This window comes from Corythoichthys intestinalis, unplaced genomic scaffold, assembly GCF_030265065.1.
Source record: "Corythoichthys intestinalis isolate RoL2023-P3 unplaced genomic scaffold, ASM3026506v1 HiC_scaffold_23, whole genome shotgun sequence".
In the NCBI taxonomy this organism is placed as follows: domain Eukaryota; kingdom Metazoa; phylum Chordata; class Actinopteri; order Syngnathiformes; family Syngnathidae; genus Corythoichthys; species Corythoichthys intestinalis.
Genome location: NW_026651592.1, coordinates 10,840,221 through 10,865,417, shown reverse-complemented (window position 1 = coordinate 10,865,417; position 25,197 = coordinate 10,840,221). Strand labels below are relative to the sequence as shown.

General features: G+C 39.3%; 1 protein-coding gene across 1 annotated transcript; it reads right to left on the bottom strand.

Moving 5' to 3' along the window:
• Nucleotides 1-6,263: 6,263 nt before the first annotated feature.
• Nucleotides 6,264-25,197, bottom strand: LOC130911095 (claudin-7-like). Its single transcript, XM_057828808.1, has 6 exons — nt 25,057-25,197; nt 20,685-20,907; nt 20,452-20,616; nt 20,305-20,386; nt 15,426-15,536; nt 6,264-6,658 (listed from the first exon to the last, which is right to left on the bottom strand). Exons 2-6 carry the CDS (start codon nt 20,899-20,901, stop codon nt 6,550-6,552), a joined length of 684 nt encoding a protein of 227 aa, XP_057684791.1. The 5' UTR covers nt 20,902-20,907; nt 25,057-25,197; the 3' UTR covers nt 6,264-6,549.

The window sequence follows — 25,197 nt, the reverse complement described above, 5'->3', positions numbered from 1 at the left end:
TTTGGGAGAGTTGTGCTACTCATTTCCTGTTTGCTTTATTTTCTAGCGGCAACAGGAAACGGTCATGCTTTCCTCTTCCTCTCCTGTTGACACACACACATATGTGTGTGTCTATAAATAAGCATTCTGTAGATACAGAAAGAAGTGAGCTCCAAATAGACAAAACAATGACGTCACGTCATGAGTGGGGAATCCCTGGGGGTTACTGTAATCTTCTGATTTAACCCCTAGAAGCCTGAATTGTTATATAACTGGTTCAGCGTCATTGAGGATGATGGGACGTCCGATTCATGGGGTTCTTAAAGTGCGTACGACAGGAGAAAAAAAGTCTTAAATAGGATTATTATGTGAATTAGAATCATATTTTGAGACAATTGGACTATATACAACAATTTAGCAAAGCGCAGATGACGAAAAATTAATCTGCTGGTTAGCCACGCCTACCATTATAGGGCTCTAGCATCCCCAACAGGTGGATGACGTCAGCGGAGTCACGATTTCATCTGATTTAGAATGCAGCCCATTGATGGGGAATTATTCACGAGGAAAACACAACGAAGAGAGCCACAAAATGTCATTGTTTCAGTCTCTCTACTCCAATATTTTTACAGGATATTGTTTTTATCCAAATATTTTTCCCCAATGGCTAAATGAATGGCTTGAGAAGGACCAGTCAGCCCGTTGAGGGGGAATTATTCAGAACGAGGAAAACGTGACGAAGAGAGCTTCAAAATGTCATCGTTTCAGTCTCTCTACTCCAATATTTTCACAGGATATTATTTTTTTATCCAAGTATTTTTCCCCAACAGCTAAACAAAAGAATGGTCAGTCTTAATGCTTGCTAAATGAAATATGAAATAATAAAAATGCATTTATTAAGACAACATGGCAAAATTACTCCATAATGGTCAAAACTGTCGAGTTCGCCTTTACTGTTGCACCTCCCGAACGATATTTTATGCCACCTAAATCGGGTTTATGTCATTTCCCTTCCCCGGTTTCGGAAAATGTAATTAACCAAGAGGCCTGACAGCAAGCTGACATGCTAACCTGAACAGAGTGATGTTTCAAAGTTTTCGAAGCGGAAAATCACACATAACTAGCCTGGATATTTTCACATGACGACTGGGTTGTTGATTGTCTTGGCCGATCGGCAAACCGCCCGGTGGAGAGCAATTTACAGCTAGTTCCTAGCTACTACGGACAGCGGATCTCGCCGGGGAAGCAGCTGGACAATGACCGCTGCCCAGAGGCGTCGCATCCCATTAGGCAAACCAGGCAATTGCCTAGGGCCCCCAGCCAGCAGGGGAGCCCCGGAGGGCCAACAGATTTAGCACACGCAGCTTTACTGCACTGTCGCAGAGACAGTGCCTCAGAGTGACTGTGAGCGGCGATTTGGCTTTTTTAAATTGGCGTATATCCAAAATGAAGAGAAGTTATCCTTCTGGAAGCGACGAAAGAAAAAAAAAAGCAGAAGAGGAGAAAAGGAAGGAAGACAGCGGTGATTGTATTATGTTACTGTAGTTTTATGTCCTAATGTATTAGAAGCTGGGCACTTTGAGTGTCCTAAAAAGTGCTCTATGAGACCGAGGCATTATTATACTTTTATTAAATATGCAAGTCCAACTGTGCCCCTTACTTGCACACACTCGAAGGGCCCCATGTTGCTTGCTGCCTGGGGCCCCCGGGGACCCTTGCTACGCCTCTGCCGCTGCCAATCAATGACAATGACATGCCAATCCATGATCAAACGTAAGTAGTCCTTTATTTAAAGAAAGTTTGTACTGTTTACTTTGTAATTGCTGTATTCGCGGCTATTTTTAACTCAAAGCTCCAATTTCTGATCGTTCGGAGAATTTGACAGAACACCGGGCACTTGAGTGAAGAGGGGAATAAGCCGACTATACTAGTAATGCTCTCCCGGCGGGGGGATGTGCGACAAGCTGCCGGTCGTCGGCCGAGGGGACAAGGAGCATGTCACAAAATGCAAGCCACCTACATATTAAAATGATCCCAGTATTTGACATAATACAAAACATGATATTCACTCACTTCCTCGTGAGTCCCATGGTCCCACAGTAGTAGGGCTTGTTTTGGCAAATATCCACCGGTGAGTGGGAACCTTTTGAAACCCCAAAAAGGCGCACACGCCTCTCCCTCATAAAGCAATATTTTTCTGCAGCCGTTTGGCTGGCGTGATGAGAAAAATAAACGTATTAATCCGCAAAATCAGCTGAATCCTTAGTCCTTCTCATACAACAGTACGGCTGTATAGTGAAGAGGACTCCTTCCTCCGTACACGTCACAACGCCCACTTTGTCAACTCGATACTGTTGCCGGAAGTGACTCATTTTCATGGCGCGGGATTCAAAAAACTAAATAAATATAGTAGAGCTGAAACGAATACTCAAGCAACTCGAGTAACTCGAGTTTAAAAACTGATCCGAGTAATTTTATCCACCTCTAGTAATCGTTTATTTTGACAGCTCTAAGCATCACGTTTTGCTCGGACCACTTTGAATGCGGGACAACGCGCTGATGTCACGTGCGTAGAGGAAGAAGTAAAAAAAACAACAACAAAAAAAACAAAACAAAAAAAAAACTTACTGCAGTCGACAGCCGCTACAAACGACGCCGACGTTGCTAAATACCAGCCTGCTCGATGCTACGTTGGTAGCAGGTAGCGTCTGATGAGTCTCATAGAGATCACATGTATGTTGAACTAGATGCGAAATAACAGACTCGGCCGCGTCTGGGCAGCGTTAGTAAACAGCCGCCATCTTAAAGCAGTAGAGCGCTAAGCTCTAATAAAGAGGGCTAAGCTAGGGTGACCATATTTTGATTTCCAAAAAAGAGGACACTCGGCCCGGCCTCGAGATACTTGAATTTTACTCGAAGATCACTCAAAGATGCGTATATCTCCCACTTTTTTTTACCCAACAGGCTTTATTCTTCCTAAAAAAAATTATCAAACAATAAAACAATTTAAAAAATTATAATTATTATTAAAAAAAATAATGTAATGCAGACTCATGGAAATGTAGTCCAGTTAATACACACACACAGTTGGCTATGTGCCCACTCAACATTTTTTAAAATTACGATCACGACAATTGTCGTTGACAAAATGTTATTCCCACTCAATTTTTATTCTCATGCAATGTTTTAAATTGTACGCAAACAATAACTGAAATAAATTGACAAGCGATTAAACCAGCATGTTTCCAAACGCAGCAGTTCAAATTCAAAACTACATTGCCCATAATGCCTAGCGCAGCCAAGCTCACTGATTGCTACCCTATTAGCGAATACGGGAGCCGAGGCAAAATCAGACTTTGCTATAAAAGTTTACTACCATCAGCAGCGCAAAGATGCGACAACAAACGGGATTTTACAGATTACACCAGTACAAATCTCCGACAGAAGTCAACAGTTGCCATTATATACGTATTTATCGTAAAAAAAACTCAAAAGCAACACAGCTATTTAGCTATACTAGCATTCAACCACTAACTAACGCAGAACAATTACAAGACCCATACAATATACTGCATCTCTGTGTACACATATAACCCTATGTATAACAGAAGACACGTGATCAACATTAACAGGAGAAATTTACAGAAAGGTGTATGGAGGCACGTCTTTTAGAACTTCTTATTGAACTCCTTACTGTAGTCTGAGCTCTCGCCAAACCGTCAGTAGATGGTGGTAATTCCCCATGAAACAAAGGGTGAACTGCCAACAAAAAAGAAGAAGAAGATCTACTACTTCTCCCGCCCCTACTAGTAGGAGCAACGTCAACGCAGGCAAGCGCTGCCCCCTAGCGGCCGGAGGAATTCTCTTCAAGTTGGTCCCGTAAAAAAAAAATCATAAAAACCGGACATTTTTATGAATTTATAAAACCCGCCCGGACAACGAGGATACTGCGTGAAAGTAGGACTTGTCCGGGCAAAAGAGGACGTTTGGTCACTATAGGCTAAGCGCTAATAAATAAGGTTAACGCTACTTAAATGTGGAGAAAACAGAGGTGATCATTTTTGGGCCAAAAAAGGAAAGGTCAAAGATAAGCAGCCAACTTAGCACAATGTCACTTACAGCTACAAATCAAGTCAGAAACCTTGGCGTAATTATTGACTCAGACCTAAAATTTGATAGCCATCTAAAGTCCGTCACTAAATCCGCTTATTACCACCTAAAAAATATAACCAGAATTAAGGGGCTTCTGACTCAACAAGACATGGAAAAACTTATGCATGCATTCGTTTTCAGCAGATTGGACTACTGCAACGGTATATTTACAGGTCTTGATAAAAAATCAGTCAGGAAGCTGCAGCTAGTACAGAATGCTGCAGCCAGAGTCCTCACAAATACAAGGAAGCTGGACCACATTACACCGGTTTTGAAATCGCTACACTGGCTTCCAGTGAGTCAAAGGATAGACTATAAAATACTACTGCTCGTCTACAAAACACTTAATGGCCTTGGACCAAAATACATGCTTGACTTGTTAGATTCCTATGAGACATCTAGACCCTTAAGGTCGTCTGGAACGGGTCTTCTGCATGTTCCAAGAACAAGAACCAAGCAGGGTGAGGCAGCATTTAGTTATTATGCTCCTCACCTCTGGAACAAGTTACCCGAAGGTCTGAAGTATGCTCAAACCGTTAGCTCATTTAAATCAGGGCTAAAAACGCTTTTGTTTAGCACTGCATATCCATAACTGTCTATATATTTCAATCTACCTGCCTTCTATTCCTCTTGTGCTTATCTCCATTGCTGATTTCAATGATTATTATTAGTAGTAGTTTTTGCTTTATTTCTATTTTTGTTTTATTTTTATTTATTTATTTTTATTCTGTGATTAAATGCGATCTTCTGTCTTGGTTTTTACGTTGTGTTGATTTAAATGTGATTTTTATGGTTTTCATGTGATGTAAAGCACTTTGAATTGCCTTGTGTTGAATTGTGCTATATAAATAAATTTGCCTTGCCTTGCCTTGCCTACTGTCTCTAGCTCACGTAACGTTAGCCCTGCGGAGGGCTAGGCTTCTATTAATTATGACCACTGTCGATGCGTGGCTAACGTGTCTTACATACAGGCTTTAACATAACATAGCGATGTGGAGTGATGAGGGTGTAAAATAAAAACTCAATAATGCTAACTATCAATTTTAGCTCAGTAGTCATTGCTGGATAAAACACCAAGTAGCACTGGTCCTAATGTGCTCCAATACAGCCTGTATCATACATTTATTTTGAACACTGCAAAAACTCAAAATCCTATCAGGACTTACAGTTTAGACTAACTTAAAACTTAACTACAACTTAAAAATGTCTTTTCACAAATAGGAATTTTTCCCACGTTTCAATTGAATTTCTAACTTTTAAGTGATGTGTGTTATCAAGCGTAACGGTATTTTTAGGTTATATAGAAATATATACATATATTTTTTTAATAAGAGCTAAAGGTTTTTTGAGTGAAAGCAGTGAATTAGTCTTTTTTTTTTTTTTTTTTTTTTACATCTAAGATGTAACTAGACAATATACAATATATTTCAACAATATACATCATAAATAAAGACATTGATTGACTGAAAATGATTCAAGATTAGATGAAATGTCGTTTTCTCATGTATATTTATAATTGCTCTTCACCTAAAAATATATTTGTTTTATCCGATTACTCGATTAATCGATAGAATTTTCAGTCGATTACTCGATTACTAAAATATTCGATAGCTGCAGCCCTAAAATATAGCGATCGCTTCCACACACGTCCAAGCGGTCCATTTCATTCAGGAGCATAAAACACCGTGTGAAATATGAAATAAACAAGCTTTTTGGTGTCATACGCACTGTAAAAATGGTATTGATAAAAAAGTGCGAAATTCAATACAGCTAAAAATGAGTAAATCCTATGATAAAAAGAAATCATGAAAATATCCAAAATAAGAAATAGATGTAAAAATAGGAAAATGAATAAGAAATGAACAAATAAAATTTAATTGAAAATTCATCAATAAAAATGTTTTTATATTTTCAAAATGATTTAATTTTAAATGTTTTAACTTTTTCTTTTTATCATTATCTTGTTTTTCGTTTTTAAGTCCTTTCTGTGTTAATGTTTTTTTGTTTGTTTTTTTTTTTAAGAAAAAAAGTAATTTTCCTTATTTCCTTCCATTTCATTTTATCCTATTTTTTTTCGTAATATATTTTGGATTATATAGCTTCAAGTTGTTATTTTCAATTTAAATAACATTTCTATATTTTGTTCATCATCGTTATTGCTGTTTATTTCATGTAGGAGAAAAAAGTTCAAACACCCCTGCAGTTACATCAATCGTTTTTGCTCAAAACACAATAAAAATGTGTTAGGTGACAACAAAACATATTTAATATGACATGAAAATTGAGTATTTTTCACTGATATCATGATTACCATGAGATCCAATCCAATAAATCATCAACTAATACAAAAGTCCAGAAGTAAAACGCTGACAAAAAAATAGCCCGCCTCCTTTTGCGATGATGCGTTCAGGCTCCAGTTCACACGTAAGCTTTGGCGCTCCCGCCGCCGTCATCCATGACGTGTGCCGCTTTGTAGATGTTCATGTTGTGACTTTGACTGCTTTTGGAGTAGTTGTATGAAAAATGTCTGTGGGGAAAGATGACATCATTACATGAGGTCAGATCACAACACATGTAACTTTTCAAGTGCAACTGATGGCGCTAGACGTTTAATCCATTTGAACCGGGGAGGATTGGCAGCGTTCGCCATTTGGATTGGACATCTACAGTTGCTATTGTACTTCTACTGACGAACGAGACTAGGGGTGCAACGGTTCAGTTAGCCCACGGTTCGGTTTGAACCTCGGTTTTAGGTTCACGATTTCGGTTCGGTTCGGCTTTTTTTTTTTTTTTTTTAAACTGCCTTTATTTTGCTTTTAAAAAATAAAATAAAATGAACACTTAAAATGTAAACATTTTCGACTGTTAAAATGCCTCTTAGCTCTTTGGCAAGTGTAGTGACTGACTACTGAAATACACACACAGTAGTAAAAAAGTTACTTGGCAAAGTAACTGGTGATACCTTTCATGTTTGGTTTTTTTTTTTTTTTTTTTTCATAAAAAACAAACAAACAAACAAACCCAAAAACATAGTAACCTTTGCTATGTTTGGAGGTCATTTAATGTGAATCAACCGTTAAAGTTGATAAAATTGCTCCCGTTTTTGCTTTAGTTCCTTTCTGTCTACTTCTGACATGCGAAAATTTTAAAACTGTTTCATCCTTTAAATATAGACTCAAGTCAAGATGTTGCCGATTTAGGAGTATTTTAGATAAAAAGTTGCTTAGGTTCGCTCGGAAGGTTTACTACAACAGAGCCTTTCTGTGACGTTAACTGCTCTGAAACGGCGGCTGTTTACTAACGCTACCGAGTCTGTCATTTCGCATGTAGTTCTATATGCGTGAGATATCTAGGCGTAGATTGTATGCTGTCGGCTAAGCCAGGAAATATTGGAGCCACCTAGCCTAGCATCGCGTTTGCTGCAGCGTCTCAACAAACACTCTTCCCTCTCCGTGTCTCTGACTTTTCTCACGTCATTCAACCAACATATTATCGAACAATGTCTCGTTGTAGAAACGGTGACCAAATCCGAACAGATGAAAAAAAAAAAATGTAACGCACGAAAAACGTGCAGATTTTGAACGTAACGTACAGCGTACACATTTTAAAATGAGTGCTCACTTGTACAAATTACGACGAGACCGTACAACTTGACAGGTATAAATTATAGTGGACTGTCACAGTTAGGTAGTAGCACTCTGTAGCACGGGACGTCCAACTATCAGTGGTAAGGGCGAAACTATGTGCTTGAGCGAAATCTTCGATGGCTTTGCGTGCCATTTCATAAATGTCGGGGATTACGTTGTTGGAGAAATATGTCCGCGAGGGAACAATGTAACGCGGGTCAAGCGTTGCAAATAAATTAACGAAGCCCGCCGTGTGTTTTGACTGGTGTCATCTTTGGGGTTGTCCTGCCCTGAGAAAGTGATATCTGTGGGTGATGCCGGCCGGCTGAGGTGCCAGAGTCTTGTTATAAAAATGTTGCTATTAGCATAGGGAACAAGCGCTGAGCAATGCTTGCAATTTTTTGTTTTTTTTCAATATTTTCTCTCCCTCCGCATTGTAGTCCACGGGGAAACCAAAATGTTGCCACACCGCAGATTTGAAAGAAGCCGGTGCTTCCTCAAAATTCGGTCTCTCTACTCCTCCGCTCGCCATAGCTATTTGTTTTCTTTCTTGTTTCACTTTCACTTCGCTCGTAAGCGAGAGAGGGCGTTACTTGGCTTCTATTACACAGGTGCTTTACAGCGATCCGACATTTACTTGCGGGGCGGGAATTTCTCCACAGCGGTGCTTCACGTCACACACAGGCACACAGAGATCGAGCAATTCATTCCACAAGCGTTCTGAATACATTAATTGCAAAACCGAAAAGGCGCGGTTCATAAAGACGTATTGAACTGTACAGTACGGTTCGGCTTTGAACCACAAACCGTTGCACCGCTAGTCTCTACATACAGATATTTCATGTTACTACACGCCTCAACCATAGGCTGAGTTTGACTTTTAGGGCAGGGGGGGCACAACATGTTGATGACCCCGAAATGCAGTGTCAGCAATAAAATTAACTTACAAGAATATTTATAATAATAAATTGACAATGAGCATTTTTTGTTTCCCATCATTCTTGAGGGGAATTCTAAACCAGGCTGCTTAGGCAATACTTTTGGCCAAGATCGTCATCCATTGAATACGGTTTGCCCAACGGTGTCATCCCAATGTAGTTACCCTGTATCGTATTGTATGTATCGTATCGTATGTTTTGTATCCCCTGGGCGGAGCCATAGAGATTTTTGTCTTTATTATTCAATCCCCAAAAACGTTGTTTCAATCAAAAAATATATTTTCAACCCAAAAAAATGTCGCCTCAATCCAAAAAAAAAAGTGTTTGAATGCAAAAATAAATTTTAAACGAAAAAAAAAAAAAAAACTCGATGGAAAGCTATTTTTCTTTGATTGATTTTTTTTTTTTTTGACTGAAGCAACTTTTTCTGATTGACGTAATTTTGATTTGTGTTAGGGCCACATCATGGCTAGGACATTTTGTCATTATTATTCAATCAAAAAATAAGTTGCTTCAAAAAATATATATATTTTAAAAAAGAAAAATCACTTCAATCAAAAGAAAATTTTCAATCATAGAAAAAGTTTTTGGATGCGACAAAATATTTGAGATTGAAAAATTGGCATTTGAACACTTAATTTTTCATTGAAAAGTTTTCTTTGATTAAAGCGATCCTGTTTGTGGTTGGGCTATATTATGGCTAGGACATTTATGTCTAAATCATTCAATCCTCCAAAAAGTTGCTTAAATCAAAATAAATATTTTCAATCAAAGAAAAAAAATCATTTGAAAAATAAAATTGCTCTCCCCTAACATATATATATATTTTTGAAAATTATATGCAAAGCAAATGACCGTCTAAGGCAGGGGTCCCCAAACTACGGCCTGCCTCCACATTTGGTCCGGCCCCCCTGAACATTTTTTTTTTTTAAATTTTCAATATTGTTATTTATTTCCTGTTTTTTTTCTGTGAAGAACCCAGATAGGGTTATTTGGTTATTATCTATTTAATTAATAGTTTTATTATTATTTATTATCATATTATATTATTATTCATATTATTATTTTTTATTTTATGTACTTTTGTTCCGTCAAGAATCCAGAAAGGGTTATTTGATTGTGGCTTTCTGAAAAACAATAAATTTTTACATTTAGGCACTCCTGCAATCGTCACACTTTTTCTGTTACAAACTGACCCGGCCCCTCATCAGAGAAGGGAAAAGGTATGTGGCCCTCACAGAAAAAAGTTTGGGGACCCCGGTCTAAGGTGCTAGTCACATGATCTGTTCGGAAAATAATTTTGACCCAATATAAACTATTTTTTTTCATTCATTTTTGTTGCAGTTTTATTGCTTTACCACTTTTATATATATAGGAAAGTCAATTACATGCAATGATTGTATTTGGCCAACAGGGGGGGGCCTGGCCCCTTTGACCCCCCCCCCCCCCCCCCGCCTTAAAATCCGCTTATGGCCTCAATGAGAATATATCGCCTCTTGATTAGGGCTGTCAAAATTATCGCGTTAACGGGCGGTAATTTTTTTAATTAATCAGGTTGAAATGTTTGACGCAATTAACGCACGTGCCCCGCTCAAACAGATTAAAATGACAGCACAGTGCAATGCCAACTTGTTACTTGTGTTTTGTGGATTTTATGAGCATTGTGTAATTATTGACATCAACAATGGCGGGCTACTAGTTTATTTTTTGATTGAAAATTTTACAAATTTTATTAAAACGAAAACATTAAGAGGGGTTTTAATATAAGATTTCTATAACTTGTACTAACATTTATCTTTTAAGAACTACAAGATTTTCTATCCATGGATCACTTTAACAGAATGTTAATAATGTTAATGCCATCTTGTTGATTTATTGTTTTAATAAACAAATACAGTACTTATGTACTGTACGTTGAATGTACTGTATATATCCGTCTTGTGTCTTATCTTTCCATTCCAACAATAATATACAGAAAAATATGGCATATTTAATAGATGGTTTGAATTGCGATTAATTGCGATTAATTAATTTTAAAGCTGTAATCAACTCGATTAAAATTTTTTATCGTTTGACAGCCCTACTCTTGATACGTAACTAATTTCAGGATATGAAAGGCAAAAATACGGTACGAGCTGCTAATTGCAGCTCCCAGAGTTTACGGAATGTAACATAGTTATATCTGCTCTGCCATTGGCTATTGCCTCGCATCTTCCTGGCTAAGAGGGACCTCTACTCTGTATATGTGTATCCCAGCGTCCTCTTCATTCGCCCCTGGTGTTTCGACAGCTTTACATGAGTGTACTTTCTTTTATTCTTTGTCTCTAACATTATGCACAGCTTTCATTCCATGTTTATTGTCCAATAATCTAATTGTAACATGTATTTGTTACATGTTTTTGATGCATTTTTATGCTTTATTAAAGATCTATGTCTGAATTTTGGGGGCTTGGAACGTGTGTCTGCCTACGGAATTTTCAGTTTACGAAACTACTTCCAGAATAGGGGTGATATCCTCTCGGGACCTCACGATACGATATGATTTCCGATACAAGGCTCACGATAATGATGATTTCATGATATGACGATACAACGATTATCGATACATGGGTCAGGAAATCATTTTACGATATTATACAATCTAATGAAACAGAAAAACAATTGCTTTCCATCCTCCAGCTGTGAATTTAAATGAGTTCATCACTAGTAAACGCCCGATCCATTTGAACTCCTTCCCACTTCGAAGGGATCGGACGTCTAACGCCGTCAATGGCAGCCATTGAGTTCATTTAAGCAGTGGTGTCCAAACTATTCCACATAGGGCCGCAGTGGGTGCTGGATTTCGTTCCTACACAACAAGACGACATCTTTTCACGAATCTGGTGCCTCACAAATGTAATCAGTTGATTGCAGTCAGATGCTGCTTGTTTTAGCACAAACTTCATTGGTTAAACTGTCTGTGCTCGATTGGTAGGAACAAAAACCAGGACCCACAGCGGCCCTTGAGGACAGGTTTGGACACCCATGATTTAGGGCAGTGGTGTCAAACTGACTTCATAAAGGGCCAAGTGGGTGCAGGTTTTCTTTCCAACCAATGAAGAGGACACCTTTTGACCTATCTGATCTCTTACATGGGTAATCAGTTAAACTTTGTCAGGTGCTGCTTGTTTCAACAGAAAATTCATTGGTTAAACCAGTGCTTCTCAATTATTTTCTGTTACGCCCCCCCCCAGGAAGACGTAAATGTTCTGCGCCCCCCCCAACTCTCTGCCGCCACTGTAAATATACTATAGTATCATTTGTCAATAAAATTCTTATTATCATAAATACACCTCTGCATACTATTTTATTTTAATATTAAAGAAGAAAAACATTGTTTAAAAAAAAAAAAAAACACATCCATACTGTAAAAGTAGTCTCGTTACATTTTTTTTACCATTTAACACTGAGAAAAAAAATTGATAAAATCAATAAATAATCATAAATTCAAATTGATTAGCAACATTAACTCGAGAGGACAATATGTCAAACTATTAGACAGAAAAAACAAAAATTAATAGAAAAAATACGACAGTGTCATTGGACAGAGAGACAGTTTTTATTTTTGCTGCAGGCAGTATCAGCTCCTTTGCTGTGGTGTTGGGTTATTTTGCATTGAGCAACTTAGTATGCCTCTTTATGTGATAGTAACAGTGTTAGCTGGTTTACTGATGTAATACTGACAAAGCGGGACGATTGTTGGCAATATTCGGCACGTTTTCGCTGAAAAAAAAAAAAAAAAAAAGAATTACTGCTGTCCGCTGGAAACATTTTTAGACAAAGTAAACAGACTGGTCTTTCCTCATCTTCCACTTTACTAAAAATCAAAGCCAAAAGCAAAATGCTACATACGCTTCGTCATATTTCTTTGTCTTAGCTTTTCATATCTCCAGTGCTCTTTGCTGTGTGCTCTTGTTTGGTTCAAAAATACTACGCACATGCTGAAAATGACAGCGCCACTGCCACCCACTCAGTGGATGTGCAATTACTCTTTATTCTAGTATGGCAAAAAAGTATGTTCCCCAAGGTCACTTGCGCCACCCCCAGCATCGCTCTGCACCCCACTATTTGAGAAGTACTGGGTTAAACTGTTTGCGCGGTATCGGTTGGAACAAAATCCAGCACCCACTTGGCCCTTTGTGGAACTGGTTTGACACCTATGATTTAGGGGCATTTCAGGTCATTTGCTGTTGATTTTAAGTCACATCCTGTTGATTTCAGGGCATTTATGGGTCACTCTGTGTTGTTTTTTTTAGGGCATTTATTTAAATGACATGTAAATGTCCTAAAATGAACAGAAAGTGGCCTGTGAATGCCCCGATAATCAGAAAGACTGGCTGCGAACCAAGGGCGTAGGTTTGCATAGGGACGGTAGGGGCATAACACTACCAACTTTTCAGGATGCTCAAATTGTCCCAACCAACTTTTAAGCAACCTTATTTGCATTATACAATGAGTTCAGCTATAAAGGTAATTTAGATTGTCTTCCCATGTGTTGTTAAGATAGAATCAACCTTACCACTATTAAGTGAATTACTTTCATTATGTTCAGACTAGGGATGGGCGGATCGATACCAAAATATCGATATTTCGATCCAGCGCGTTAAATTTTAGGTATCGATCCCCAAGCAAAAGTACTGATATCTGGAATTAATATATTATATTTTCTTTGTCAATTTTTGGGTATATTTTTGTGCACACATTTTGTACTACTTTTCCCTTTCGCATTCTACACGCACGTAAGCAGTGCAGACACATAAGCAGTGTACCGGCGTGTGCTCCCGCCCCCATTCACGTCCCTATCCTGTGTCGAACAGCATGCTTTTCCTCCGCCCCTCTCACGCCTAATTTCTTACTTAACCTTATTATTATTTCTTATTCATTTATTATTATTTCTTGTGAATTTATGTTTCATATTTTTATTGTGTCATGAAATGTTTTTCCATATTTGTTTATGTAACAAACAATTAAATGCTTGATTTCTTATGTTTTGTTGCTACTTATTTTTATTTTGTTAAAGGTCTGTTTCAATTATTTCAAGGTCTGTTTTTTTAAATGTATTTATTTATTTATTTATTTATTTTATTTCAAAATCTGTTTGAAAATTGTGTTAGTAAAATAAAATTCAAAAACAGCAAGTAACTATTGATTATTGGATTTGTTTTTAGTGATCTACCATTTGAGGGCGGTAACATGCTACTATTAATTCGTTCTTTAATTAGATCAAAAATATTTAATTTAGGTAGATTAAAATTTGATCAAATACAACGTGTAGCAGGGAACTGTTCTGTGCATATGAATTTAAGGGTCATGGTTAAAGAGTGAGACTGACTAATCAGAGTTTGTTGTTGATGGATTGGTTTGTGAGTTTGAGGGAAACTGCTTTGCTAGTTATTAAAAGCAGCAGTTTTCCATTGCAAAGCATATTTGACACAAAGAGACTTTAAATAGTTTTTGAGTGCTTGATGTAGTTGTACATTAGATATCATCAGAATGGCTGAGAACACTGCAGGGTTGTTTATATATATATATATATACTGTATAATATGAACTTCCGGTATCGATATCGGATCGGGATCGCAATTTGGCCTTGGTATTACTTGGTATCGGATCGAATCCAAAATCACTGGTATCGCCCATCTCTAGTTCAGACTTAGATTTACCCCTTTGCACTTAGTAGTGCTGGTCCATTTTTTTCTCCTCAACCGCACGTTTGATTGGCTGATGACTAGAACCCCCACATTCACACAATCCCGACAGAAATGCATGTCAATATGCCGGCTCCTCCACCCTCATTGAAGAGGAGGGATATTAGTAGGGGGTTTTTTTCGGCCAGCAGCAGCAGCCACTGTAAGTATTGTAAAAATATGTCAATGTTGTGGAGGTGGGGAACACACCACTATTTTTGCTACTGAAAGCCCAACCTGTATCAGAGTTAGCATAACATTAAACTGTGTGAACTTTTTAACCTGTCAAACTCGAGTAGAAAGCTGCTTAGAGAGGTGTCTTCCTGTATGTTTTCTACTGTCAACTTTAATTCAACTGTGCATTTTGGGCATTTATTCTATAATTAAAATGTATTTATTTTCCACATCATTTAAAAAAATATATTTATATTTGCAGCCTATATACATTTTTAATGCCCAAAAAAAAAAACACCAAAAAAACCCCACATCCACTGTCAATTTGAAATGTACATGCAGGTTATGCTGTAAAAGCGTCCCTACCAATGTTGAGACCAAACCTACGCCCTTGCTGCGAACGCTTTGGTCTGGTCCCAGTCTAAACGGATTGAGCGTCTTGCGCTGTCAATGGCAGCCATTTTGGTAACATAGACACTATTCTAGTGGAAGATTTTGGTAGCAACTTGTTGGTTCCTTTTTATTCATTTATTTTTTTAAACAGTGACACCTTTTTAAAACGATATAACGATTCTTGGCAGGAGCTCATCGATAACCTTTTGGGATACAAAGTATCACGATATATGACCATTTCGATATCTTTGACTCACCCCTATTCCAGAACCAATTAATTTCGTAAATAGAGGTACCGCTGGAGTCACAAACACATTTGAATTCACAGCAAAAGAAAGAAAACAAACCATGATTGGAGGTCAATTATGGTCAATGTGCTATCCGGCAGCACCCTCTTGTGTGCACAGAGAGTACTACAGGACAGTTTGCTCACATACCGTTCGGGAGGCGAGGAGCTTCTCCTGTAGGAGCAACACAGCATTGCACCGCCCAAGAACGCCAGACCGGATGCCGCCCAGCCCAGATACAGACCCGTGCCTAGCTCGAACCTGCAACCAATGTAAGTTGTCATCTTTTATCACCACCATCATGATCACAAAAGTGTGGGTTTGTAAAGGGATGGTAGGGACATAACACTACCAACTTTTCAGGATGCTCAAGTTGTCTCCACCAAGTTTTAGGGAAGCTCATTTGCATTATATAATGAGCTCAGTTATATGGGTAATTTAGATTGAATTGCCATATGCTGTCAGGACAGAATATACCAGTGTTTATCAACCGGTGTGCCGCGCAGCACACGAGTGTGCCGTGAGAGATCGTCAGGTGTGCCGCTAGAAATGATCCAATATCACATTTTTTTAACATCGTCGGACGGAATTGCAGCAGGAAGGAAGGAGTAGGTAGAACGTTGCGGTTGTGTGCAGAAGTGCGAGGTATTGTTCGTGTCGCGTTCAAGAACTGCTCGGATTTCTAGCCATCAACAACCTTGCTGTTCGCGAAAATGTGGACCCCAGCACGTCTACTGTCAGTGGCGCCTCCAGAAATTTTTCATAGGGGTGGCCAGATGGGGCCACTTAAAATCTTGGAGTGGCACACCAAAACTAAAAGCCATAATTTCAGGTTTTCATATTATTGCAGTAAAAAGGTCAGGGGAAAACTATCAGATAGACTTAAGGACACGGCTACTGATATACTTTGGTGTATTGTGTAATATTTGATGTTACTAATGATTTAATGTGCATAGTCCATAACTGTCCAGTCAACATTTTGAGTTCCACAACAATTTTGTTGTATATACCCTACCCACCGACGTCACAAAACCACGTGCTCGCTGTGTGGTTCCGCCCACTTGTCCGTCATTTTGTCTCTGTATTAGCATTGTTTTCAATTGATCGAGGAATTTAAAATGCATTTCATGGAAGACCCGGTGCTTTCTGATGCCGTAAACTCACTGGATGTGTTGCATAAAAGGCGTTATGTGGAAAAGCTTCGTTCTATACAGTCCATATTTGATGCCCAAATCGATGTTTTTCGACCCACTGTCTTCGCCCTGTCTGCCTGACATCTGCTACGCTGATATTTACAATTATCTTGTCCACACAAAATCAGCCTATTCTCATGAAAATTTGAAAAACTTCAAGAGCTTGGAGGCTTATAAATACTTCGTTGCTGGTTGGGTGAAACAGGTCCTCGTCCACGAAAATTCGGCAGGAATCTATCTTGTGCTTGGAAAGATGAGTTACGAAATTTTCAATTCAAAATCTTTTGTTATTGCTAACATCCACTGTCAAGTCTAATGTATTTCATGTCGTTTGTCAATGGAGTTAAGGCTTTTAATGTTTATATGGTTTAGCGATAGCACTCTCACTACATACATACGTGTATGTTGTCGGCGATTAGCCTAGCAATGATCTTAATTGTGGTTATTTGTCAGCCCCGTAGACGAGGCCAGTTTCTTTCACTTGGTACCAGCTAAATATTATTCAAAAAATAACGATGGTGGAAGAAAGGGAAGTCACAAACATCTTGAATTTGAAACTATGTCGTACTACGTCGTATGTTGTCGGCGATTAGCCTCGCAATGATCTTAATTGTGGTTATTTGTCAGCCCCGTAGACGAGGCCAGTTTCTTTCACTTGGTACCAGCTAAATATTATTCAAAAAATAACGATGGTGGAAGAAAGGGAAGTCACAAACATCTTGAATTTGAAACTATGTCGTACTACGTCGTATGTTGTCGGCGATTAGCCTCGCAATTTGGTTATTTGTCAGCCCAAAACCCTCCAAGTATATCTTAAATGCATCTTACCGGATATAAAATGACTACTACATAGTCTGTGGTGATTTTTTTGGTGCCCAGTTTTCACGTCGAATTGCAGCCGTCCATTTCGCTCTCCTCTTTGGATCCCTCGGAATACGGTAAAACTTCAAGTCTCTCCTTCCATGTTCTCTGTTAGTGCAACCAACAGCCACACACGCCTTCACCATTTTGATTATTAATGTTAAGGAGCAGAAAAACACGCCGTAAATAGGAGAAATGTACGTAGCCGTAACAGGTTAACACTATGTTTTGACGGACAAGTGGGCGGTACCATTCAGGAGAGCGGAGTTGTGACGTCACGTGGGTAGGGTCTATTGTGTTATGTATATATTAGGCATAAGGTGTACATTTAACAAAACAAAATAATTACTGGGGAAAAGCAGGTGCTGGCAGATTTTGCATTTGGGATTAAATGCATAACTGATCCTACAACAATCTAACGATATACTGGCAAGCGGAGTGGCCAGTGGGGTGGCCAACAAATTCATAGGCCACCCCCTGGGGGCGCCACTGTCTACTGTACATCATTTGATTACTCGTCAAGTGTCGATAAACGAAAGTGTCCTTTCCATTTTATCAATATATGGCGACCGTCAATCCTCCCCCTGTGTTTTATTCCAATACATTGTCGAGGACACCAAGGTGGCTGATGGCTAGAAATCCGAGCATTTCTTGAACGCGACACGAGCACCTTTAACAGCGCCATGGTACCAAGCAAGCTTAAACGTCATCTCCAAACGAAAAACCTGTCTCTTCACAACACGCCGATGGACTATTTTGATAGCCTTCGTGAAAACAGAGAAACGGGCAACTTTAAAAAAAAAAAAAAAAAAAACTACAAAGGTCAATGAGAAGGCCCTCAAAGCTTGTTGCTGAACTTGTTGCTAAATCCAAAAAGTGCCACACAATGGCAGAGACATCAATACTTACAGTTGTGGTCAAAAGTTTACATACACTTGTGAAGAACATAATGTCATGACTCTCTTGAGTTTCCAGTTATTTCTACAACTCTGATTTTTCTCCGATAGAGTGATTGGAACAGATACTTCTTTGTCACAAAAAACATTCATGAAGTTTGGTTCTTTTATGACTTTATTATGGGTTAACAGAAAAAGTGATCAAATCTGCTGGGTCAAAAATATACTGTACATACAGCAACACGAATTAGCAATTTTGGTGACTTAGAAAGTTGTGTCAGTGAAATGAGCTTCATAGCATGGCCTCTTAACTTCTTGTGAGTGATTATGAGTGGTGCGCTGGTGACTTCTCTGAGGCCATTTAAATAGGGCTCACTGGATGCAAACGCCCACAAACGCTACAATGGGAAAGTCAAAGGAGCTCAGCATGGATCTGAAAAAGCGAGTCATTGACTTGAACAAGTCAGGAAAGTCACTTGGAGCCATTTCAAAGCAGCTGCAGGTCCCAAAAGCAACAGTGCAAACAATTGTTTGTAAGTATAAAGTGCATGGCACTGTTTTGTCACTGCCACGATCAGGAAGAAAACGCAAGCTATCACCTGCTGCTGAGAGAAAATTGGTCAGGAGGGTGAAGATTCAACCGAGAATCACCAAAAAGCAGATCTGCCAAGAATTAGAAGCTGCTGGAACACAGGTGTCGGTGTCCACAGTCAAGCTGGTTTGCATCTTCATGGACTGAAAGGCTGCCGTGCAAGCCCTTGCTCCAAAAGCGGCACCTTAAGGCTCGACTGAAGAGTGCTGCTGATCACATGGACAAAGACCTTCTGGAGGAAAGTTCTGTGGTCAGACGAAACAAAAATCGAGCTGTTTGGCCACAATGCCCAGCAATATGTTTGGAGGAGAAAAGGTGAGGCCTTTAACCCCAAGTACACCATACCTACTGTCAAGCACGGTAGTGGCAGTATTATGCTGTGGGGGTGTTATGCTCCCAATGGAACTGGTGCTTTACAGAGAGTAAATGGGATAATGAAGAAGGAGGATTACCTTCAAATTCTTCAAGATAACCTAAAGTCATCAGCCCGAAGATTGGGTCTTGGGAGCAGTTGGGTGTTCCAACAGGACAATGACCCCAAGCACACATCAAAAGTGGTAATGGAATGGCTAAATCAGGCTAGAATTAAGGTTTTCGAATGGCCTTCCCAAAGTCCTGACTTAAAGCCCATTGAGAACTTGTGGACAATGCTGAAGAAACAAGTCCATGTCAGAAAGCCATCAAATTTAACTGAACTGCACCAATTCTGTCATGAGGAGTGGTCAAAGATTCAACCAGAAGCTTGCCAGAAGCTTGTGGATGGCTACCAAAAGCGCCTAATTGAAGTGAAAATGGCCAAGGGACATGTTACCAAATATTAGCGCTGCTGTATGTATATTTTTGACCCAGCAGATTTGATCACTTTTTTCTGTTCACCCATAATAAAGTCATAAAAGAACCAAACTTCATGAATATTTTTTGTGACAAAGAAGTATCCGTTCCAATCACTCTATCAGAGAAAAATCAGAGTTGTAGAAATAACTGGAAACTCAAGAGAGCCATGACATTATGTTCTTCACAAGTGTATGTAAACTTTTGACCACAACTGTATATGGGCAATTGCCCATGCTGTGCAGAGTATCCTAAATAGTTGTAAATTGCTGTCAAAACATTTATACAATGGATATTATCTGAAATTGGGGCTTGTAAGTCCCACAGCATGGCAAGTGGGCGTTTGCTTGTTGTTTCAGCACAATTTTCTGTGTATTCCGGGACCTGTACCCATCTCATCATCCCTTCGCTGTCATATATACTTTGCATTCCGGCACCATATGATATACAAATTAAGCACGGCATTGATCCTTTAGTCTATGAATTAATTAGGTTCATATTCATGAGAAATGTAGCCCTGACCACCGTTCAATAATCTTTTTGGTCTTATGAATGTCCTGTCCCAAGCAAACAGTGTACATGCAAGTTATGCTGTTATATCTTCCCTACCAATGTTGAAACCAAACCTATGCCTTTGCATCATCACAATCACTTACCTGACACCGTTATATAGCGGATTGTAGAAGTCACTGATCACCCTACCAGCATACCAAGACACGGCGATCAGGGTAGTCACACCTGTACATACGAAGCCACAAATACACAAACAGTTTGGGTTGTAATTAACGCCGGCGTCCGCTCACCTGACAGGATTAACATGACCCCTCCACTTAGCGTAAATTGCCCTTTGGCTTGCTCCGAGGAGCCGCCCACACGACTGCACTTGAGGCCCAAAATGGCCACGATGACGGAGGCCAGACCCACCACCAGAGATGACAACATGAGAGCGCGACACGCCTGAACGTGCACTGAGAGAGAAAACATTTATTAAATGTACACGTGAGCAACTTGTAGCCTCGGTCGCAGATTAACGGACCTGGCAGGCCGAGCAGCGTTTTGAACTTGGTGCACTGCAACGTTCCCAGCGAGGTGGCGGCGCAGCTCATCCAGAGGCCTTCAAACTGCCACTGGCTGCTACTCAGAGACTCGGCCTGACTCCGGACCTTCCACAGCTGCGACGACGTGCAGCTGGACTGGAGACACCACGACAGCACGCCTGCTACCAGCCCGCAAATCTGCAGACTCGCCGACATGATGGTCTGCAAACACAAATGCAACACAAAACAATGTAGCTTGACAGTTTTTTCGATGGATACTACATTTGGAAAATTCAGCCCCTAGAGTCGGTATATTTTAGCAACATGAAATTTGGCACTCATGTCTATCATGCGTAGATCCACAAAAAAGTGTAAAAAGTCATACTCAAAAATACCAAGGAAGTCTGCCATTTTGGCTTGAAGTTTGAAAGATGGACTCCTTTAAGAGATGTTTCCGAGTGCTACCAAAATTGGAAAATTCAGCTCCTAAAGTCGGTGTATCTTAGCAACATGAAATTTGGTAGACACTTCTATCCTGAGAACACCCACAAAAAAGTCTTAAGAAACCATTGTCAGATACAGGAAGTCTGCAATTTTGGTTTGAGGTTTTAAAGATGAATTCCTTTAAGAGATTATTACAATTGCTACCAAAATGTAAAAATTGTGCCCCAAAAGTCGGTGTATCTTAGCAACATGAAATTTGGTAGACACGTCTATCGTGAGTACACCCACAAAAAAAACCTCAAGAAGTCATGCTTAAAAAGATACAGGAAGTCTGCAATTTTGGTTTGACGTTTTAAAGATGAATTCCTTTAGGAGATTATTACGATTGCTCCCAAAATTCGAAAGTTGTGCCCCCAAAGTCGGTTTATCTTAGCAAGATAAAATTTGGTAGATATGTCTATCATGGGAACACCCACCAAAAAGTCTCAAAAAACCCATGCTCAAAAAGACACAGCAAGTCCGCAATTTTGGTTTGAAGGTTTAAAGATGAATTCCTTTAAGAGATTGTTACAATTGCTACCAAAATTCGAAAATTGTGCCCCCAAAGTCGGTTTAACTTAGCAAAATGAAATTTGGTAGATACAGTATCACCACGAGTCACGACAGCACGCTTGCTAAAAGCCTGCAAATCCGCAGACTGACCCACATGAATACTAATGCAACAAAAAAACAATTTAACCTACGCTTCACAGTTTGTTCGATTGCTACTAAATTTGGAAAATTCAGCCCCTGAAGTTGGTTTATTTTGGTAACAAGAAATTTGGCAGACATGGCTATCACGCGTAGATCTAAAGGCGCAGGAAGTGACTCACAGCAAGGGGTGCTGAGGCTCCCATTTAGTTTTTCCCCCTTCCAAAAACAGCCGTTTTGGTCCAAATTTGTCATGCTCCGCATTTTCGCCATACAAGACATGCACAATGGCAGTACACATGCATGCTAGATACGTAGTTTAGGCGACTACAAAGACAGCCTTCTTCTTTTTTTTTTCATTATTATATTTTAAAATTTTATGTATTATCTTTTCATTTATTTTTTATTTTTATTTTATTATTATTATTATTCTTTTTTTATTTGAAATTTTATTTATTCATTTATTTTCCTATTTTTTAAAGACGGCATTCTATTTCACCTACAGTATGTGTTGGAGTTATTGTATCGGACATAAAAGAGCCTGTGTATTATAATGCAAGTCCCCACAACTAGACGGTATAATGACACACAAACACATTTGAAAACCAAAAGCGGAAATAAGCCTCTTTAACACCCCCTTTTCACAACACTACAGTAAATTGCACACCAATATCCAACAGTGCTCCACGCGGCAGCAGCTCAACAGCAACAACATACAATAATATGGCTACAATGAGAACATGACTAACCTATTTGAAGACAACAAAGGACAATCTTATCTTCATTTTCGAATTCGAATTTTGGAAAATGGAGCTGCGTTTGTAAAGAAAAAAATTGCTACTTCGTTTTTTGAGTCATGTTAACACGTCCTTTGTCAACAGTTTACTTTTCCGTTCCAATAGCGCCTTATTCAACCCGGTAGCAAGCAAGGTGTCAGGGACTCAGGTGGTGTTATTAACTAAATAAAACAAACTCTTCTACAGATATATTTAATCCCCAAAGTTAAATGTGCTATTTTTTCAGTGTTTTTTGGTTTATTTTTAACAACAACAGAAATCTACCAAAACACTTTTTCTCCCCAACATCAAGGGGTGCTGCAGGCAAAGGTCTTATTTTGAAAGGTCTTAAAAAATCTACTACAACTACTACTATTAGTAGTACTTCGTGCTGATTTGTATCAGAGTGAAATAGCTGGGAATAAATTCATATACCGTAATTTTCGCACTATAAGACGCACCTGACTATAAGGCGTCATCACCGAATGTGACACGATAACAGCATTTGTTCGTGGATAAGACGCACTGGACTATAAGTCACAGTTGTCCTCACTGTATTATAGGATATTTACACCAAAATACAGTGGGGCAAATAAGTATTTAGTCAACCACCAATTGTGCAAGTTCTCCTACTTGAAAAGATTAGAGAGGCCTGTAATTGTCAACATGGGTAAACCTCAACCATGAGAGACAGAATGTGAAAAAAAAAAAACAACAGAAAATCACATCGTTTGATTTTTAAAGAATTTATTTCCAAATTAGAGTGGAAAATAAGTATTTGGTCACTTACAAACAAGCAAGATTTCTGGCTGCCAAAGAGGTCTAACTTCTTCTAACGAGGTCTAATGAGGCTCCACTCATTACCTGTATTAATGGCACCTGTTTTAACTCATCGGTACAAAAGACACCTGTCCACAATCTCAGTCAGTCATTCCACTATGGCCAAGACCAAAGAGCTGTCGAAGGACACCAGAGACAAAATTGTACACCTGCACCAGGCTTGGAAGACTGAATCTGCATAGGTAAAACGCTGAGTGTAAAGAAATCAACTGTGGGAGCAACTATTAGAAAATGGAAGACATACAAGACCACTGATAATCTCCCTCGATCTGGGGCTCCATGCAAGATATCACCCCGTGGCGTCAAATTGATAACAAGAATCCCAGAACCACACGGGGGGACCGAATGAATGACCTACAGGGGGCTGGGACCACAGTAACAAAGGCTACTAGCAGTAACACAATGCGCCGCCAGGGACTCAAATCCTGCACTGCCAGACGTGTCCCCTTGCTGAAGAAACTACACGTCCAGGCCCGTCTGCAGTTCGCTAGAGAGCATTTGGATGATCCAGAAGAGGACTGGGAGAATGTGTTATGGTCAGATGAAACCAAAATAGAACTTTTTGGTAGAATGTTCTCTGGTCACATGAGACAAAAGTAGAGCTTTTTGGGAAAAGGCATCAACATAGTTTACAGGGGGGGAAAAACAAAGCGTTCAAAGAAAAGAAAACAGTCCCCACAGTCAAACATGGTGGAGTTTCCCTATTGTTTTGGGGTTGCTTTGCTACCTCTGGCACTGAACTGCTTGACCATGTGCATGGCATTATCAAGTCTGAAGACTACCAACAAATTTTGCAGCATAATGTGGGGCCCAGTGTGAGAAATCTGGATCTCCCTCAGAGGTCATGGGTCTTCCAGCAGGACAATGACCCAAAACACACTTCAAAAAGCACTAGAAAATGGTTTGAGATAAAGCACTAGAGACTTCTAAAGTGGCCAGCAATGAGTCCAGACCTGAATCCCATAGAGAACCCATGGAGAGATCTGAAAATGGCAGTTTGGAGAAGGCACCCTTCAAATCTCAGAGACCTGGAGGAGTTGGCCAAAGAAGAATGGTCTAAAATTCCAGCAGAGCAGTGTAAGAAACTTATTGATGGATACCGGAAGCGGTTGTTCGCAGTTATTTTGTCTAAAGGTTGTGCTACCAAGTATTCGGCTGAGGGTGCCAATACTTTTGTCTGGCCCATTTTTCGAGTTTGGTGTAAAATGATAATGATTTTTTTTTTTTTTTAAATTCTCTTCTGTTTTTTTTCATTGCAAGCAAAATAAATGAAGCTATTACTACCAAAGCATTTGTAATTGCAATCATTTTCTGGGAGAAATTGAGCATTATCTGACAGAATTGCAGGGGTGCTAATTCTTTTGGCAGCACTGTAGTTTTGAAGCTGAGGCATTTGGATAATTTTGGCAATTTTCTGTAGGTCCATCAAGGACATTTTGTCGTGATGGAAGATGCTTGACTGCCAAAAAATTTAAAGATTTTGCACTCCACTGAACGTCAATGGTCTAATCTAAACAAAACATCTGCTCAACATGCAGAATCAACAGTTCTTGGAGAATTACAAAGTCCTCCAAATCAAAAACGCTCCATAATTCCGAATTATCTTGTATCAAATTCTTACCGTCCAATTAAGTCTGGAGGTTGAGGTGAAGTTGTTGTGTGAAATCCTCTACTCCGGTGCTTTCAGGTCGTTTGTGTAATGTGATGGCTGGCGGGAAACGGAAAGCTGATGTGTGGCTTTTGCGTTTCGGGTCAACGAACT

Coding starts and splice junctions, on each gene's coding strand:
- LOC130911095 (XM_057828808.1), bottom strand. CDS start 20,901: ATGTCGGCGAGTCTGCAGATTTGCGGGCTGGTAGCAGGCGTGCTGTCG. Junction 15,537..20,304: donor CCGCTATATAACGGTGTCAG/GTAAGTGATTGT, acceptor CATTGGTTGCAG/GTTCGAGCTAGGCACGGGTC. Junction 6,659..15,425: donor AGCTCCTCGCCTCCCGAACG/GTATGTGAGCAA, acceptor CTTTCCCCACAG/ACATTTTTCATACAACTACT.